We start from the raw sequence: 19,014 nt of genomic DNA, 5'->3' as shown, positions 1-19,014 counted from the left end.
ACACTTTTTTTTTCCTCCATGTGTGTGATACTGGGGATTAAACTCAGGACATTCTACTATGAGGTACATCCTCAGCCCTTTTAATTTTTATTTTGAAACAGTCTTGCTAAGTTGCTGAGGCTAGCATCAAACTTGTCATCCTCTTGCCTCAGTCTCACAAGTAGCTGGAATTGTGAGCTTATGTGACCATGCCTGGCCAAAATGCAAAGGCTTTGAGAAAGATTCATTAACTAATAAATTCATTTACTAGTAAATCAGCAATCCAAGGTGAAGTTCTAGCTTATTCTATTTTGATTAATAAGAATTTTTTTTTTTTTGGGGGGTGCTGGGGATCGAACCCAGGGCCTTGTGCTTACACGGCAAGGACTCTATTGAGTGAGCTATCTCCCCAGCTCCGATTAATAAGATTTTATATCATTAAGGGAACCCTGGGTAACTGTCAGAGGGCAAGGGAATGTTTGGTGGGGAGGATGAAGATAGAGATGGAATTAAAAAGCGCAAAAGTAAAAAAATTAAAATATTACTGTTTCATGTGGAAATTTATAGCATTTGTTTTAGTTCTTGGGTGTAAAGATTATAGGTGGAAGTTTCTGGGGGAAAACTTGCTTATACATAGGCTTATGTTTTGTTTATAAATATATTTTTGACATTTGTTTTGCAGGTTGTGTGATTAGTAAAATGCTTTCCTAAACAGTAAAAAGGTGAAGATGTCTAGACAGAATTTAGTGGCTTTGACAGTGACCACCCTCCTGGGAGTGGCTGTGGGGGGGTTCGTCCTATGGAAAGGCATCCAGCGCCGAAGGAATAAGAGAAGTGATGTGACCCAGGAGCAGCAGCAGCAGCAGCAGCAACAGCAGCAAGGGCCGCTGAGGAGGGAGCAGCCTCCTTCAGAAGAGGACCAACTGCCCTCTGATGTTCCCAGAGCCTCATGGGAGGAGAGGATTCTCCATGCAGATGTGATGATGGTGTCTCAGGAGGCAGAGTGGGATCAGATTGAGCCCTTGCTTAGGAGCGAGTTAGAAGATTTTCCAGTACTTGGAATTGACTGTGAGTGGGTAAGTTAAAAAGCAAAAATATTTTAAAACAAAAACAAAATGCAAACCTCTTCTGTTTTTCTGACTAGCTGCTTTGGCTGGTCAGGTAGAGGATAGAATGGCTGGAAAATTAGTTTGTTCTCAATGTGTGAGTAGATTTTGGCAGATGGAGCTCCTGCTTTTCTCAGATTAGAGGAATACTTACGATTTTGGATTCTGGAGTTGGATGGACCTGCATGAGTTTCCAATTTCACTGCTTATTCTGTGAACTTGAATAAGCTGCTTAGCTTCAGTAGAGTTTTAACATATAGTAAGTGCTCATTAAATACTATTGCAATCAATATATATATATATATATATTTTGCTGGTGATTGATCCCGGGGATGCTTTTAACACTGAGCTACAATCCCCAGTCCTTTTTATTTTTTATTTTGACACAGAGTCTCACTAAATTGCTCAACATCCAACAAGATTGCTGAGACTGGTTTCAAATTGGCAGTCCTCCTGCCTTAGCCTCCCAAATTGCTGGGATTACAGGTGTGGGCCACCATGTCCAACTTATTGTTGATTTCTGATATATATTGAACTCATGTTGGATATCACATCTCCCTTCAGACAACTGCACTTCCCAGATTGCCATAATAGAAAAGCTTCAAGGAAGAAAGACATCTGTCCTTGCTAAATTCCTCCATTACTATTCCCTGCCCTGCCGCCCCAGTACTGGGGATTGAACCCCAAGGCACTCTACCACTGAACTACTTTCCTGGTTCTTTTTATTTTTTATTTTGAGACAGGGTCTCATGTTGTTTAGACTGGCCTTGAACTTGTAGTCCTTCTGCCTCAGCCTCCTAGGAAGCTGGTATTACAGGTGTGCAGTACCACATCCTGCTTTTTTTATTTTTTGGTAATTTAAATTCATGAAAGACTGTTGAATTTTATCAAAAGCTTTTTCTGTATTTCTTGAGATAGTTGTGTAACTTTTCTTTATTCTGTTGTGTTTCAAAATACATTGATTTTTAAAATCCAACTTCACTGTGATTTCTTATTCTTTTTAAATGTTGCTAAATTACTTTATTTTTTTTAATTTTAAATTAATTATTATTATTCTTGTTTCTTGGTATAGTGGCTTTCTACAACTGAGCTATATCCCTAGTCCTTTTTTAAAATTTTGAGATAGGATCTAAACTTGTGATCTTACCTTAACCTCCCTGGGATTACAGGCCTGTGCCACCATGCCCAGCTGGCTAATGATTTTTAGAGGACTTAAAAAAATCAATGTGGGAGCTGAGGTTGTGGCTCAGTGGTAGAGCATTTGCCTATCATGTGTGAGGCACTGGGTTCGATTCTCAGCATCACATAAATAAATTAATAGAACAAAGGTCCATCAACAGCTAAAAAAAATCTTTTAAAAAATCTATGGGAATGGTATTGTTCTATAACTTTCCTTTCTCGAAGTGGCCTTATTAGGCTTTGATAAAACCTATGCAGACAAAACAAAATGTTATACAACAGGTTATCAGTATTCCCTATTTTCTGTTTTCTAGAAGAGTTTGTGTAAGATCTACATTTTTTTTTTCCTTAAATGTTTGGTTAGAGTCTACTGGCAAAGCCATCTGAAATTTTCTTTTAAGGGAAGTTTTTAAATTATGGATACAATTTCTTTTAAGAGTTATGAGCTATTCATATTTTCTGTTTTCATGTCTCGGTTTTAGCAACTTTTGTGTTTGGTGCTGGGGATTAAATCTGGGGCCTCGAGCATGCTAGGCAAGCACTCTGCCACTGAGCCACATGTCCAGTGTCTCAGTTTTGGTAAATTATTTTTTATTTTTGTTTCATTCTTTATTTTTATGGAAATACATTCAAATGTTTAAATTATTTGCATACGCTTATCTATAGTATCCTCTGACAATTGTTTTCCTGTTTCATAAATAATGTAAAAATGTCATTTTCATTCCTGACTTTGCTATTCACTCTTCTCTCCTTTTCCTCTTGATTATTTCTTCCATAAGTGTAGTCTTTTCAAAGAAACAGCTTTTAACTTTGTTGATCTTCTTTGAAGTTTGTGTTCTACTTCATTAAGTTCTGCTCTATTATTTCTTTCCTTCTACTTTCTCAAGTAGAATTTCTTTTTCTCCACTTATCCTTTAGCCTGCTTTAATCCAACATCCTTTGATAATGTTTCATTCATGAATCAAGTTGAAGACTTGCTTTTTAATCCAGTGGACACTTGGATTCTCAAAAGCATCTTCACGACTCCTTCTCAATATTAGGCTTGGCCTTCATACACTCGTGTTCTCCTGTCTGCTCTTATTCTTCTTTCCTCTTCGTCCTTTCTTTCTTCTGTGAGTGCTGGCGATCAAACCCAGGACCCTGTACATGCCAGTCGGGTGCTGTACTATTGAACTACACCCTTTCCCCCCTCTTTTTTCCTTTTTTGAACTCCCTTCTACTTGGCATCTAAATATTGAAGGGGATCCAGCTTTGTTTATCTACCCCAGAAATGACAAACTCTGATGCCTACAAGGTCAAAATGGGCAAGGTGAATAAGTGACACAGAGTGATGGTATTTTCAAATATGTTTAAATTCATAAAGAGACATGATCTCTCTCATTTTCTCTTTTCTTTCATTTTTTTAAATTGGTACTGAGAATTATACCCAGGGGCCCTTTATCACGGAGCCACATCCCCAGACCTTTCTCTTTTTTTCCTTTTTTTCACAGAACTGGAGATTGATCCCAGGGGTGTTCTTCCACTGAAACTCGATCCCTTTTTATTTTGAGACTGTCTCACTAAGTTGCTTTCAGGCATGCGCTACCACACCCAGCTCATTTTTTCTTTAAACTCAGGGCCTCTAAGGGCTATCTTTAATTTTCCTACTACTTTTGAGAGAGATGTGGATCCTGAGAAACAGTGGTGTACAAATATGAGGACAGTTGCCTTCAGTGTTAAGAAGATATTATGGTGAATTCCAATTAATGCCTCATATAAATGAAGAAGCTGCTGTTTTTGTTTAAGCCAAGTATTGCTAGATTGTTCAGTTCTTGAAAGAGAAATTTGGAATATAAATTTTTTAAAATGTGAACTCTACTAATTTAAAAATTCTGGCATAAGTTTTCAAATATGTGGAGACTGAAAGAGAATGAATATGCATATATACATAAATGTCTATAAGTCAGCAGGTCCATAGGGCACTAATTGATGCCCTATAATTTATGTTCTTTTCTTATGATCTCATCTAATTTTATAGCTTTGGATGTCATTGATATGCTGATTAGTCTCAAAAATAGGATGCCAGCCTTTTACATCTACCTACCTACTTGACATCTGCCCTTAAATGTCTAATAGTCCTTTCAAATTTAACATGTCCCTGCCAGGCACAGCAGTACACACTTGAAATCCCAGTTACCCAGAAGGCTGAGGCAGGAGGATCACAAGTTCAAGAACAGCCTGGGAAATTCAGGGAGATACTATCTCAAAATAAAATTTTGAAAAAGGGCTAGGAATGTACCTCAGTGATAGAGTGTTTGCCTAGCATGTGTGAGGCCCTGGGTTTAATCCCTATTACCACAAAAAATAACAACAAAAATCTCAATATGTTCCTAACAGAACTCTGTATTTTTCTTCTCAAATATATTATCCCCACTTTTCTGTACCTTTAAGATTATGACAATCAGGGAGACCTTCTCTCTAAAGAGTTGTCCCATGGTGATAAAATTTAACATCAGACAAATAGGCAGTTATAGTATGTTAAATTTTTTTAACATACTATAGTATGTTAATATATGTTTATAGTATGTTAATTTTCTTGGCAAGATATATATGAAATTTCAAAAAAATGGTTGCCCAGAACAAAAATTAGTACAGCATGCTACCAGATAGAGGCATGAGATACCGGATACCCCTGAGTTACCCATGGTGATGTACAGAGCATCTGTACAAATGGGGAACCTTGGGGCTGGGGAGATAGCTCAGTTGGTAGAGTGCTTGCCTTGCAAACACGAGGCCCTGGGTTCAATTCCCAGCACTGCAAAAAAAAAAAAAAAAAAAAAAAAAAAAAAAAAAAAAAAAAAAAAGGTTTGGGGAACCTTGTTTTAGAAGCCATTTGCCTTTGGAGGTAGAGATGAGGATGTTCCTAAGTACCTTCTGGCTCCCTGATTCCTGCCTGATCTTTTCTGGAGACTTACTGCATATGTTCCTGCTTAAGAAATGCAAATAATTGATGCAATAAAGACTGAGCTAAATAAAGGTCATTTTCCCAAGAGTATCCTTCTGCAGGCCCAGTCTTCAGGCCTGCTTGTTCACTCCTTTCTTCTTATGGTTAACCCCTCCTTCCCACTTAGCAAGTATTATAAATGCTACTTCCAACATACATTTTGAATCTGTCTATTTCTATGTATCTCCCCTGCTATTTCCTTATCCCAAGCCTCAAGTATCTCTCATCTGAACTATTGCAGTAGCCTCCTGACTGGCCTACTTGCTTTGACTCTTCTGCACCTGCAATTTTTCTTTATGTAGTAGCCAAAATGGTCTTTTAGCCTGGCATGGTGGTGCACACCTCTAATCCCAGTGGTTCAGGAGACTGAGACAGGAGGATTGAGAGTTCCAAGCCAGCTTCACAGCAACTTAGCAAGGTCCTAAGCAACTCGGTGAGACCCTGTCTCTAAATAAGATATAAAAAAGGGCAGAGTTGTGGCTAAGTGCCCCTGACTTCACTGTCTGGTAACAAAAAAAAAAAAAAAAAAAAAAAAAAAAAATTGCAAATCAGGGCTGGGGTTGTAGATCAGTGGTAGAGTGCTTGCCTAGCATGCCTGACACCCTGAGTTGGATCCCCAGCACCACCATCACAAAAAAAGCAAGTCAGATCATGTCAGTCTTCTGTTTAAAAACCCTTCCATCTCTCAGAATAAAATCCAGATGTCTTAGTTACATTCTTTTAAGGACTTAAAAGCTTTCTGATTTTGTCTCCTTACTTTCTTCCCATCCTCTTCTTCTTATTCTCCAGTCACACAGGGCCACTTGAACAGGGAAAACTTATTCCTATATCAAAGCCATAGTCTAAATTTAACTGATTTGTGAACTCCACAGACTAAGAGTATTCCTTATTTAACCTGTGCCAGCCCAGAATATGGTCCCATATTATTCTTTACTCTCTGCCGCCATCATGGGGTTATTTAAAGATTCCTAGGCCTTGTCAGAGACTTAACAACTTCCAGTTTAATACTTCAGAATACTGAAGCTAAAATGAATTATCCGTTGACTCTCAGGAAGAAAGTTCTCTAACCCCATGTTCTCTAAATGAATCACCAAAACACAGAAGAGTGTTGGAAGTTTCATCTATAATGACTGATTGCATCATTCATTTAAAATTGTTACTTTTGTGTCTATTTAATAGTGTATACAGGGGTAGGAGTGTAGCTCAGTGATAAAGCACATCCTTAAAATGCATGAGGCCCTCTGTTCAATCCCTAGTCCAAAAATATGTATGTGTATTATAGTAGTATCACATTACATGTATGTGACTTATAAATAAATATATGTGGACAGTCATGTGTCACTTATTGAAAAGAATATATTCTGAGAAATGCTTCATTAAGCAAATTTGTCATTGTGTGAGCATCAGAGTGTATACTTACACAAACCTAGATGGTGTCAGTTAGTCACTTGATGTGGCCTTTTGATGCAATCCAGAGGTGCCATAAGCAGGAGATTATATGAAGCTGCTACTGGAGTACATGGCATAGTGTCTTATAGTAAACTTTTTTTTATAAGTAGGAGTACAGTCTAAAATAACAATAAAAATGTGGCGTACATAACATAGTAGTTTGTTGTTGTTGTCGTTTTTGCAGTAGTAGAGATAAATCCAGGTGTGTTTTACCACTGAGCCTTATCCCCAGCCTTTTTTTTTTTTTTGTCTTGCTAAGTTGCTGATGCTGACTTTAAACTTGTGACCCTCCTGCCTTAGCCTCCTCTGAGTCCCTGAGATTACAAGTACGCATCATCACTCCTGGCTTGTTCATTTATTATTATCAAGTATTATGTACTGTACATAGTGGTGTGTTTAAATATGTATTTTTATTTTTAAATTACATAATTTTGCATATTTATGGGGTACAGTATGATATCTCAATACTTTAATACATTGTGTAATGATCAGATCAGTGTAATAGACATATTCATCACCTCAAATTTATCATTTCTTTGTGTTGGGTATGCTTTAATTTTTTACAACTGGCATTACAGTAGGTTTGTTCATGTCAGCATCACCACAAACACATGAGTAATGCTTTGGGCTATGATGTTACAATGGCTGTATGTCCATCACTAGGTGATAGGAATTTTTCAGCTCCATTATAATTGTATGGGACCACCATTGTGTATGTGACCCATTATTGACTGAAACATTATATGGCATATGACTATATTGTATGTATTTCAAATGTTTTATATGGTTTAAATATTTTTAAAAAACCCCTGAGATCACCGGATTAAATGATGATAATGAAATAAAGCAAAAGGGGGAAATATGAGAAATAAAAACTGGGAGTCTTATTTTTTAAGCCAAATTGCCTTTCCCAGAAAATTACACTTCAGTTATACATTCAATATAAATTAGAATCATAATTATACATTTGAATGCCTAATGAGTAAACTTTGATTAAAATTTATTGGATCTTCAACACAATCCAGAAGCACTGTTAAAAAGGCAATTCAGTCTATGTATGTTGTATGTATGTGTGTGTGTATGTGTGTATCTAGTTGTTTATTTATCGAACCTGAAACTATAAAGATGTGCAAAGGTCCAGACTTAAGAATTTGCAGTGAGTTTTAGACCAAATTATTAGTATTACATATTAGTAGAGATCTATGGCTTTTTCTTAGGCATAGCAGATACACATTGGGTATCCATAATCTGAAAATCCCAAATACTACAAAATCTGAAAATTTTTGAGTGCTGACATGATACAAATGGGAAGTTCCCCACCTGATCTCAAGTGACAGGTCACTGCCAAAATGCATCTATGCTAAAAATATTGTACAAAATTATCTTTAGGTTGTGTATATAAAGTATATATGAAACATAAATGACTCTTGTTTAGACTTGGGTCTCATCCTCAAGATACCTCCTATGTATGCAAATATTCCAAAAATCTGAAAAAAAAAATCTAAATCCAAAACACTTCTGGCATCAAGCTTTTTGAATAAGGGATATTCAACCTGTATTACAAAGGGAGAAAACTGCTCATTAATCAAAAGGGCAGTTTTGATTACAGAACAAAAATTGATAGTCAGGTTTCTTTTTGTGTTTTGTTTTGTTTTGTTGGGTACTGGGGATTGAACCCAGGGGCACTTAACCACTGAGCCACATCTCTGGTTCTTTTTATTTTTAATCTGAGATGGGCTTCCACTAAGTTGCTTAGGGCCTCACTAAATTGCTGAGGGTAGCCTTGAACTTGTGATCCTCCTGCCTAAGCCTCCTGAGTCACTGAGACTACAAGTGTATGTCACCACATCCAGAGTCTTTCAACCTTGGCCAAGTCCCAGGAGATAGATGACAAAGAGTTCACACTAGCATAGTTTCTTTTAAGGGTCTAGAACTACAATTCATTTGTAAAGCAATGCCTGAGAAGAAGTTCTAAGGTTCATATGAGTTAAATCATGGTTTTACTCAGCATTAAGGTAGAATTTGAGGGCCAAGACTCTCAATTTTTGTTTCTAACAGCAATTCTGTGATGCTCTTTTCTCTCTGTGACGCTCTGTTGGTTGCCTCAACTATGAAATATTCCTCCTGATTACTTGTGACACTTGAATCACTCCTTTGGCATTCACCGTGTCATTTTCTGTGTTTGTGAGTTTGTGTTTGTATGTCCACTGTTCCACCTGTAAGGTTGTAAGTTCCTGAGTCAGGAACTGCGTGTGCATAACCATGTCTGAGATGGCACTGTGCAGTACCTTGCACACAGGCAGTATGGCAGTGAGAGAGCCACACTGTCCTAAAGCAGAGTCTTTCAGCCTCCCCATCTTTCAAATTTTGGGCAGGTGATTCTTTGTTGTGAGCAGCCAGTCTACACATTGTAGGTTGTTTAGCAGCATTCTGGTCTCTACCTCCTAGAGACCAGTGTGCTCCCTTCCCCTAGATGTGACAGCCAAGAATTTCTCCAGACATTGCCAAATTTCCCTTGGGGGGCAAAAATCACTGTTGTTTGAGAGGTACTGTTCTAGAGACTGGGAAATTTTGGCTATAGTCCTGGCTTTGTCATTATGTCATCATAGTTCGTTAAACTGCTTCACCTGTAGGCCTGAAGTTTCCTCTCCTGAAATGTGAGGAGGATTGAAATTTATTGGGTATTTCATTTGGGGTCCCATGGATAGTTTTTTGTGTTTGGTACTGGGGTTGAACCCAGTACCGTTACCACTGAGCTGTATCCCCATTCCTTTTTTTTTTTTTTTTGTACCAGGTATGTATTGAATTTGGGGGCACTTGATCACTCAGCCGCATCCCCAGCCCCATTTTGTATTTTATTTAGAGGGTCTCACTGAGTTGCTTAGCACCTAGCCATTGCTGAGACTGGCTTGGAACTCGAGTTCCTCCTGTCTCAGCCTCCCCAGGCATGTGCCACTGCCCTGATTCCCACTCCTTTTTACTTTTTATTTTGAGACAGGATGTCTTTTAAGTTTCTTAGGCTGGCCTTCCACTGTGATCCTCCTACCTTAACCTCCTGAGTTGCTGAGATTATGGGCCTGAACCACTATGCTTAGCATTCCATGGATAGTTTTAGGGATTCTTTAAACTCTTGAAAATATATGTGAATTTTGTATGTAAGTTTTTCTAGGGGTAACATTTTCAGCTTTTAGTATTTTCTCAAATTGACCTATGACCTCCAAAAGATTAAACCTAGAACTAAATATAGTTAATACATGAAATTATTTTTATCTCTTAAGATACAAAGGTCCTAGCTGGGCACGGTGACACACGCCTGTAATCCCAGGTGCTTGGGAGTCTGAGGCAGGAGGATCTCAAGTTCAAAGCCAGCCTCAGCAATGGTGAGGCGCTAAGCAGCTCAGTGAGACCCTGTCTCTAAGTAAAATACAGAATAGGGCTGGAGATGTGACTCAGTGGCCGAGTGCCCCTGAGTTTAAACTCTGGTACACTAACTAGATAGATATTGATAGATAGATAGATATAAAGGTCCTAACTTAATGTTCAATATCCATTTTTATCTTTATGACCCCTGTTTGTGGGTAGGAAATGCTGAGAAAGCATTTTCTGCCTCTAGGGTTTGTTTCGTTGGCAGGTACCACCTCTTTTAAAAAGTTGGCTTTCGAGACTGCAGTAGCAAGGTGAGGGGAGTTGCTAGCATGTGTGTCAGAGTCTGGATAATGAAGAGAACTTCGTCATTTGGCATTCTGCTCCTCAGCCCTCTTTTCTTAGCACTGCATCGGACTCTGCCAGTGTGTGTTCCAGAGTGCCTCTTTGTCAGCTGGCCACTATTTATGGACTGCTCATGTTTCAGGGCCTGGAGTTGGGCTCTTCGGAAGCTTTATTTAGGTCGTTGCTTCACAAGGTCCATTGTGTTTGTTCGTACTTGCTTTCCTTGGATTTAACTCCAAATCTGGTTGGCTTCTCCTCTTGGGAAACAAAAGATGTGCCTCTTAGCCTTACACACATACCGCACCCTCCAGTTTTATGTTGTGCTTACCGTTCTGCAGTGGTATGAACCACAGATCACAGTCTGTCTTGCTCTGTTGCAGGTGAATTTGGAAGGCAAAGCCAGTCCTCTGTCACTCTTACAGATGGCCTCACCAAGTGGCCTCTGTGTCTTGGTTCGCTTGCCCAAGCTGATCTGTGGAGGTAAAACACTACCAAGAACGTTATTGGACATTTTGGCAGATGGCACCATTTTAAAAGTCGGAGTGGGATGTTCAGAAGATGCCAGCAAGCTTCTGCAGGATTATGGCCTCATCGTTAGGGGGTGCCTGGATCTCCGATATCTGGCCATACGACAAAGGTATGATTTATATGAATGCTAGGATACCCATAGCTGTGGGACAAACATTTTAGCAAGATTTGTAGATTACTAGGAATCAGTAATGAAACGTTCGAAATTCTTTAGAAAGTGAGAGGATTCTGAGGTGCATATTAAACTTGTAAGGGGATTATTTCAACTTCTGAGACCACTTTAGTTACCTAGAATTTGTCATTTTTGTGTGCCTTGTGCATGCTAGACAAAAACACTGTAACACTGAGCTATATCCCCAGGTCTTTTTAATTTTTTTGAGACAGGGTCTCACTGAGTTTCCCAGGTTGACCTCAAACTTGGGATCCTCCTGCCTCAGCCTCTTGAGTAGCTGGGATTATAGGTGTGTGCACCGTGCCTGAGGAATTTATCCTTTTTGGTGAAATGTTAATAAGGTATCACTGTAAATTATAAGTTACAAACTGATGATCCCACTGGTTAAATTAGGGCTGCAGCTCCCCCCCCCCACATGAAAATTTTAAAAAATTCAATTTTAAATCCTGAAGATTTAATTGTAAGTATCAGTATTTCTGGCTTCCGTTGAAAATTTAGATGAGTCCAGGGCAATAATGGGCCAGGTAGTGACTGCCCCCTTTAGATGAACATGCTCTTTTAAATTCAACAGAGTTCCTACCATTCCCTTGTAACCCTGACTCATCCTGATAAGCATTTGAGTTTGCAAACCTTGCTTTAGGCTAAAAATTGGTACAGCCAGCCCTTGTCTAGGAGGAAGAGTGATTTCCCTTTCCCTTAGACGTCTATTCCTATGGAAATTCTATTTCAACTTGTTTTTTCCAGGGGTCACAGTTACCTCCATGTATTTGCACCAGTCCTCCTTTATAAATGACAGGAGCTGAAATAGCTCACCCTGCCTCAAGCGACACTGACAGTAAAAGGTGGGAGGATTTGATCAGCTCAGAGAAGGCCTGGTTAACATCTGTGCTCATCATAATTTTTTTTTGCTTATCATAGTTTTTTAATATAAAATGAAATTTTATTTTAGATTGGTTTTATGTAGAAAGCTCTTGTAAGTATACATGTTTTTTTTAGTAATACAATAAAGTATTGCTGTAAAAACGAAAACTCTGTAAAAAATATTTGAAGTATAGCAGCAAAAGTCACCTTTCATCAGACCCTCCCAGGTCTGTGCTGTGTACAGAGGCTCAGGGTTGACTCAGGAGCAGACTGGAGGGAGGAGTACCCGTGCCGCCACTTACTAGCTGTGTGAAGTTTGGCATGGCACTAACCTCTGTTCCTCAGTTTCTTCATCTGTAAGAGATAGTAATGTTTCCACCTTGTAAGACTGGTGTGAGGATTAAACCAGTTAAACCATGTAAAGAGCTTAGTGTTTGACATATAGAATACTCTGTAAATTTTAACTGTTACTCTCTTCATCATTATTGTCATTGAACTTAATGCACTATCATCATCTGATGGATTTACATTTTAGATCTTTTTCTTTACTTTTATTCTTACCAGTATGAATGTACAGAAATTGGAGGTACATTGAATTCCATGTTTGACAAATACAGAATGATCAAGTGTCAAGAATTTGACCAAAACTGAATAGTATCATGAATTTCTCCTGATATAAGAATAAAACTTATCAGACCTTTCATTTTTTAATGACATTTTAATCAGAATTTTAAAATCTGTTTTATTATTGAGCACTTTTAGTAATAAAACTTAAAAATTTTGACATAGTATATTTAACATTATAGGCAAGACTCACAGTGTTAACAGCTACTAGATTGCTCCTGTTATTGACTATGGTAAGTAGTTGTTTCTTTCAGCTGACTAGGAAGTTAGATGAAACTGACCTTTAACTAGGGGGAGCAGGATTTTGGGGGGACAAATGCTATCTTCTTACTCTTTAGACTTCTTTAAGAGGCAGGGTTTCACCGTGTTCCTCAGACTGGCCCAAATTCCAGGGTTTAAACAATCTTCCTGCCCCCAGGCTCCCAAGTAGCTGGGATTATAGGTATGCATCACTGGCCCCGAATTGTTAAAAACTTTTTTTTTTCTTGGTACTGGGTATTGAACTCAGGGGCACTTAACCACTGAGCCACATCCCCAGCCCTATTTGTATTTTATTTAGAGACAGGGTCTTGCTGAGTTGCTTAGCTCCTCACTTTTGCTGAGGTTATCTTCGAACTCTCGATCTTCTTGCCTCAACCTCCAAAGCTGCCAGGATTACAGACATGCACCACCACACCAGCTACTTTTTTTTTTCCCCCCATACTGGAGATTGAACGCAGGTGTGCTTAATCACTAAGCCACATTCCATCCCTTTTTTATATTTTATCTAGAGGCAGGGTTTCACTGAGTTGCTGAGGGCCTCACTAATTTGCTGAGGCTGGCTTGTAACTCACAGTCCTCCTGCCTCAGCCTCCCAAGTTGCTGGGATTACAGGTATGTGCCACCATGCCTGGCTACTTTTGTAATTTTTAATAAAACAAATCAAAAGATTTAAGTTTTTAATTTTTAAAACATTTTTTGTGGTGCTGGGGGTCACAGCCAGTGTCTTATATGTTAGGCAAGCACTCTAACACTGAGCTATGTATACTCCTAACCCCTAAAGAAAGTTTCATGTCTGTAAGTCCTTAATTTCCATTAATTGAACCAAGAACTTATATATTTTGCCTAAGTGTTTGGGGGCTTTTTAGCTTGCACTGCCTTTACGGGGAGATACATCAATTTACTGCTTGTTTTGTAAGGAAAGACTTCCTTCTTTTCATGATTTTAACAATTGCATTTCCTGCAGTACTTGAGGGAATATTGTATGTTGTAATACTGAAATGAACCCACTCCAAGCTTCCAGCTCTATGCCTTCCAGATTCTTGGTAACCAGGAAGCTAGCTCTACTTTTACAGACCAATTTGTTATTGTTTTTGGCAGTACTGAGGATTGAACCCAGGGCTTCATACTTGCTAGGCAAATGTTCAGTTTTTGGGGGTCAGGTCTCTCTAAATTGCCCAGGTTGGCCTTGAACTTGGAATTCTCCTGCCTGAGCCTCTGAGTAGCTGGGATTATAGACATGTGCTGCATGTGTTCTTAATTTCATATTTATCTCTGATCTTTGGACAAATTAATTTTTTGTACCACTCTGTGGCAATTTTAATCAGAATCTTTTGAAGTACAGAAGGAATAGGTTATATTATTGGTTTGTTGAATTTTCATCTCTTCAGTGAAAATAGTCTTATCACTTTTTCAAATTTAAGAAGTAATACACAGAGGCTGGGGTTGTAGTTCAGCAGCAGATCTTGCCTAGCACATGTGAGACACTGGGTTCCACCCTCAGCATTGCATAAAAAAAATAAATTAAATAAAGGCATTGTGTCGCTGGGTGCAGTGGCACACACCTGTAATCCTAGTAGCTCAGGAGGCTGAGGCAGGAGGATTGTGAGTTCAAAACCAGTTTCAGCAAAAGTGAGGCACTAAGCTCTAAAAAAAAAATACAAAGTAGGGCTGGGATGTGGCTCAATGGTTGAGTGCCCCTGAGTTCAATCCCTGGTATCCCCCAAAACCCCCCAAAAAAGGTATGTGTTCATGTACAACTAAAAAAAAATTTTTTTAAAGTAATACATAAACACTATTGATAGTCATTTAGGTTGTTTTGTTTACAATTCTTTCCTACTATAAATAGTGCTTCAATGAAGATCATTTTATGTACCTTTGTCTTTAGGATAAACTCCCAGAAGTGGAATTGCTGGATCAGAGTACTTTCAAGTTCAACATCTTGGCAGTTATTTAGTATTAAACTGTTTTTCCCAAAGGCTAAAAAAATGTAATAGTTCACAGTTTTATTTATTTAGTTATTAATTTTTGTGTGTGGCACCAGGGATTGAACCCATGTCCTCACATATGCTAGGCAAGCACTCTTTCACTGAGCCACATCCCCAGCCCATTCATTCACAAATTTTCGACAGTATTTCGTGATTCTTTATTCTTCATTGACACTAGATATAGTTATTTTTAAAAAAACCTTTGCAGTCTGACAGATAACAAATTATCATTTTCTTTTGATATGTAGTGATTATCTGTCCTCTGCTTCTTATTGGCCATTCATATGTCATTTTTTATTTTCCTGCTCATGTTCTTTGCTCATTTTTTGATATATGATTTTCTTTATTGTAGGAAAAATTTGCTCTTTAACGGACTTAGCCTGAAATCACTTGCTGAGACAGTTTTGAACTTTCCTCTTGACAAGTCCCTTGTACTTCGTTGCAGCAATTGGGATGCTGAGAATCTTTCAGAGGATCAGGTACTTCTTATCAGAATAGTTGAAGAATAGAAGTCATTGCCTCTGAAGTATAATTGTTTTTAATATTCTAATTTTCATATGTGACGTAAATATTAGGTAGAAGTGCTTTAAAATAGACTTAGAATCTGGTGATACTCCAGATAATGTTCATGCCACTTAAATAAAACATTTGGTCTGTATTATATTTTAGTTTTTGAGCATTTACTATGTGCCAAGGATATCATAAAATGTAATTTTTATGAATACAAATGCATAATAAATGAAAAATATAGTATCATAAGACCTCATGTAAGAAACAGTAAGTGCTTCCCTACCTTACCCTCCTCATTTCTAATTCCTCTTCCTTCTTATCAGAGGAAACTTCTTCCTGGTAGTTTATAGTATATTTCTAAATTACATGCATGCATTGCTCTTTCTTATTGTACATATATCTTTTGATCTCTACTATAGAAAGTATAATTTAGTAGTCTTGCAATTCCCTTACCTTCAAACAATTATTTATTCCTTACTCCATTCTCCTAATATAGGTAAATCATCATTTTTATTAGGTTAATATAATAAATCATAAATATATATGGAGAACTTTTTTTTTTTGAGGTGCTGGGGATAAAACCCACCACCTTGCACTTGCTAGGCAAGTACTCTCCTAGCCCTTCCACTATTCATATTGACATTTATAACCGAGTAACGTGGTAAACTACAATTTTATTTTTTTCTTACACAACTTTTTGTTTTCCCAGGAATAATATTTATATTTTTATTTGCTTAGTGTTCTGCATAACTATTCATTGTTTTAACCTTCACCTCTTTGCCAAACTGTAGATCTGCTCTTGGCTGGTTCCGACACATGGGATGGCCTACTCATTTCATCTTCTCAGGGAGCCATGCCCTGAGCCCTCTGTCATCCTGCTCCTCTCAGGATGATTGTGCTCCAGCCCTGCTGCCCAAATCTCATCCTGGAATTTGCTTCTAGCATCATCCCAGGAATTCCCTTCACTTCTATTCTGTAGTTGATCCTGTATTTTCTAGGTTCTCTACCTTTTTCCTTTTTTGTCTTGGGGGTATACGTTTATAACAGCTTCCTGAGAAAGGGAGCACTGGGATATGATTTATGACACCTTCCTCTCTGAAAAGATACTTTCTCTTCGCAAATAGTTTGAGGATAGCATTTTAGGGTGGAAGTGTTTTTCCTTGAGAACTTTGAAGGCAGTGCTCCTTGTCATCTATCTTCCTGTGTTGATGTGATGTGTGTGATTTCTTTTTCTTTCTGGAAGATTCTTCTTAGTTTTTTGAAATTCGTGATGACAAACATGATGGTGGGTCACTTTTCATTCATTTTGTTTGAATTCAGTGGACCTTTCAGTTTGGAAGCTAATGTCTTTCAGTTCAGGGAATTATTCTCAAATTATTTCTGAAAATGTTGTAGTCTCCTTTTTGTTTTTAGAACTCATATATTTTTAGTATATTAGACCTCCTGAATTGATCCTCTAATTTTTTTGCAATGCTGGGGATTGTACTGATCCTCTAATATTCTTAGAGAAATATTTTCTATTTTCTATCTTTTTCTTTTATCTTCTGGGAAATTTCTTTAAATTTATCTTCTAGTTTTTCTGTTGAATTTTAAATTATTCCTTATCATGTTTTGAAGCTACAAGAGCTCCTTGGTCATCTTTGAGTATTCACTTCTAAAACAGTTTTCTGTTTCTGTTTAATGGATATAATATCATATTGTAGAATATTAAAGATTTCTGAAGTTTTCTTTTGCTTCCTGCATTGTCTCTTTTTTCTCTGAGTTCCTTTTTAAAAATGTTTTGGTTTTTGTCTTTCATGTTAAAGTTCTTTCTCTCAGGGTCTCACTGAGTTGCTTAGGGTCTTACTAAATTGCTGAGGCTGGCTTTGAACTTGAAATCCTCCTGCCTCAACCTTCCGAGCTGCTGGGATTACAGGTGTGTGCCACTGTGCCTGGCTCTGTGAGGTTCTTAATTGGATATTGAATCAGGGATCCCAAATCCTGGAACATCTGTAGAAGACATTTTGCAACAATTAGAGACATTAGATTGTTTTTTAGACATTTTAGTGATCTATATCTTCAGCCCTTTATGATTTTTTTATTTTGAGACAAGACTTCACTAACTTGCTGAGGCTGATCTTGCAATCCTCCTGCTTCAGTTTCCTGAGTCATTGGGATTACAGGCATGCACTGTCCTACCCAGTTATCTCGAATTATGTCACTGTTATAGTTCTTGAGTGTTGTGATTATGTAGGAGTATTCTTGTTCTTAGGAGATACACATTGCAAGATTTAGAGATGAAGTATACTGGATACAACTTAACTCTAAAATGAATTAAGCCAAAAAAGTGTGATGTGTTTATTTATAAAGAGATAAAGTAGTTATTGACAATTATGAATGTCATTTGTCAGTGCTAGTCTTTTGACTTTTCTATATTTCAAAAATTTCAAATAAAAAGTTAGGGTGAAAAGGTTGTTACCAAATTTGAAACCAAATTTGTAATCCTTATTACTTCTATGAGCATAAAAGTCACTGCAGAATTGCCAGTGACTTTTATTCATGTTTTAGCAATGCTATTGTTGTTGTTCTAATTGTAAAAATAATGCTTAACAAGATCTTAGAAAATATGGAAAATAACGTTTGCATTTAAAAAAGTTTTCATGGAGAGCACAGAGGTATGGCTAGGACTTTGGACTAGTGGGCTTCATTGTTTGTAGCTGTAGATTATAATCAGATGTCAGTAACCATTTTTTCTCTCTGGCTACTTAGTTTCTCCAGAGATGAATCCTCTGGGCTTCTGCCCCTACTGCTCTTATGCTGGTGAGGAGGAAAAGAGAGCTGGTGGTCTCACCATTCAATATGTAGACTTTCTCACAACCTCCCCCTTTTTTTCGGGTGACCTTTTGGCCTTTTTTGGGTTGTGCCTGATGTACAAGATCCAGATCCTCTCTGTTTTAACCATTATATGACTTAAACTTTCACTCTGTTTTGGGGTAGGAAGGGGTAGTTGCCCAGCCCTGTGGTGTAGGAGATCTGGGATGAGAAGTGCTCTCTATGGAGACGTTCATCTTATCTTTTGGCTTCTGCCCCTTCTTGTGCCCTTGCTTTCCTAGACACCTGCTGCCCCCAGTTCTCCCTACTTTCCTGTCTCTGTGGCTCATACCAATTTGATTTTTGGCTTTGTGTCCTCCCACATCAGGTAGGTCTAGGTTTTGGCCTTCTCGTTTGCCAGGTTAGGTTCCACTTGTTCATTCTTCAAAAGTGTTCATGGAGCTAGGGTATTGGCACACACCTGTAATCCCAGAGACTCAGGAGGTGGAGGCAGAGGATCGCAGGCTATAAGTTAGTGAGACCCTAAGCAACTTAGTAAGACACTGTCTCAAAATAAAAAATAAAGGGCTGGGGTGTGGCTCAGTAGTTGAGTGCTTGCCTTGCACATGTGAAGCACTAGGTTTAATCCTCAGCACCACATAAAAATAAATAAATCAATCAAAAAGGTATTGTGTCCAAGTACAACTAAAAACAATTTTAACAAATAAATAAATAATAAAAATTAAAATTAAAAAGGGCAGGGATGTGGTTAAGCACCCCTGGGTTTAATCACCAGTACCACAATAAAAAAAAAAAAAAAAAAAAAAAAAAGGAAAATTTAGCAATAGTATCTCAAGTTTAATATCCTGTGGGAGAGTT

At 37.9% G+C, this 19,014-nt stretch overlaps 1 protein-coding gene across 1 annotated transcript in view; it reads left to right on the top strand.

Moving 5' to 3' along the window:
- EXD2 (exonuclease 3'-5' domain containing 2) overlaps positions 1-19,014 on the top strand; it is a 48,699-nt gene that overhangs the window by 13,712 nt on the left and 15,973 nt on the right. The window contains exons 2-4 of the mRNA XM_079128071.1: positions 662-1,055; positions 10,785-11,041; positions 15,188-15,314. Coding sequence (XP_078984197.1) covers positions 708-1,055; positions 10,785-11,041; positions 15,188-15,314 — 732 coding nt within the window. The 5' untranslated portion in view covers positions 662-707. The remainder of the gene's footprint in view (positions 1-661; positions 1,056-10,784; positions 11,042-15,187; positions 15,315-19,014) is intronic.

The sequence above is a fragment of the Sciurus vulgaris genome, assembly GCF_902686455.1.
Source record: "Sciurus vulgaris genome assembly, chromosome: 2".
NCBI lineage: Eukaryota > Metazoa > Chordata > Mammalia > Rodentia > Sciuridae > Sciurus > Sciurus vulgaris.
The sequence above is the reverse complement of the archived record's forward strand: the minus strand, read 5'-3'. Positions and strand labels throughout refer to the sequence as shown.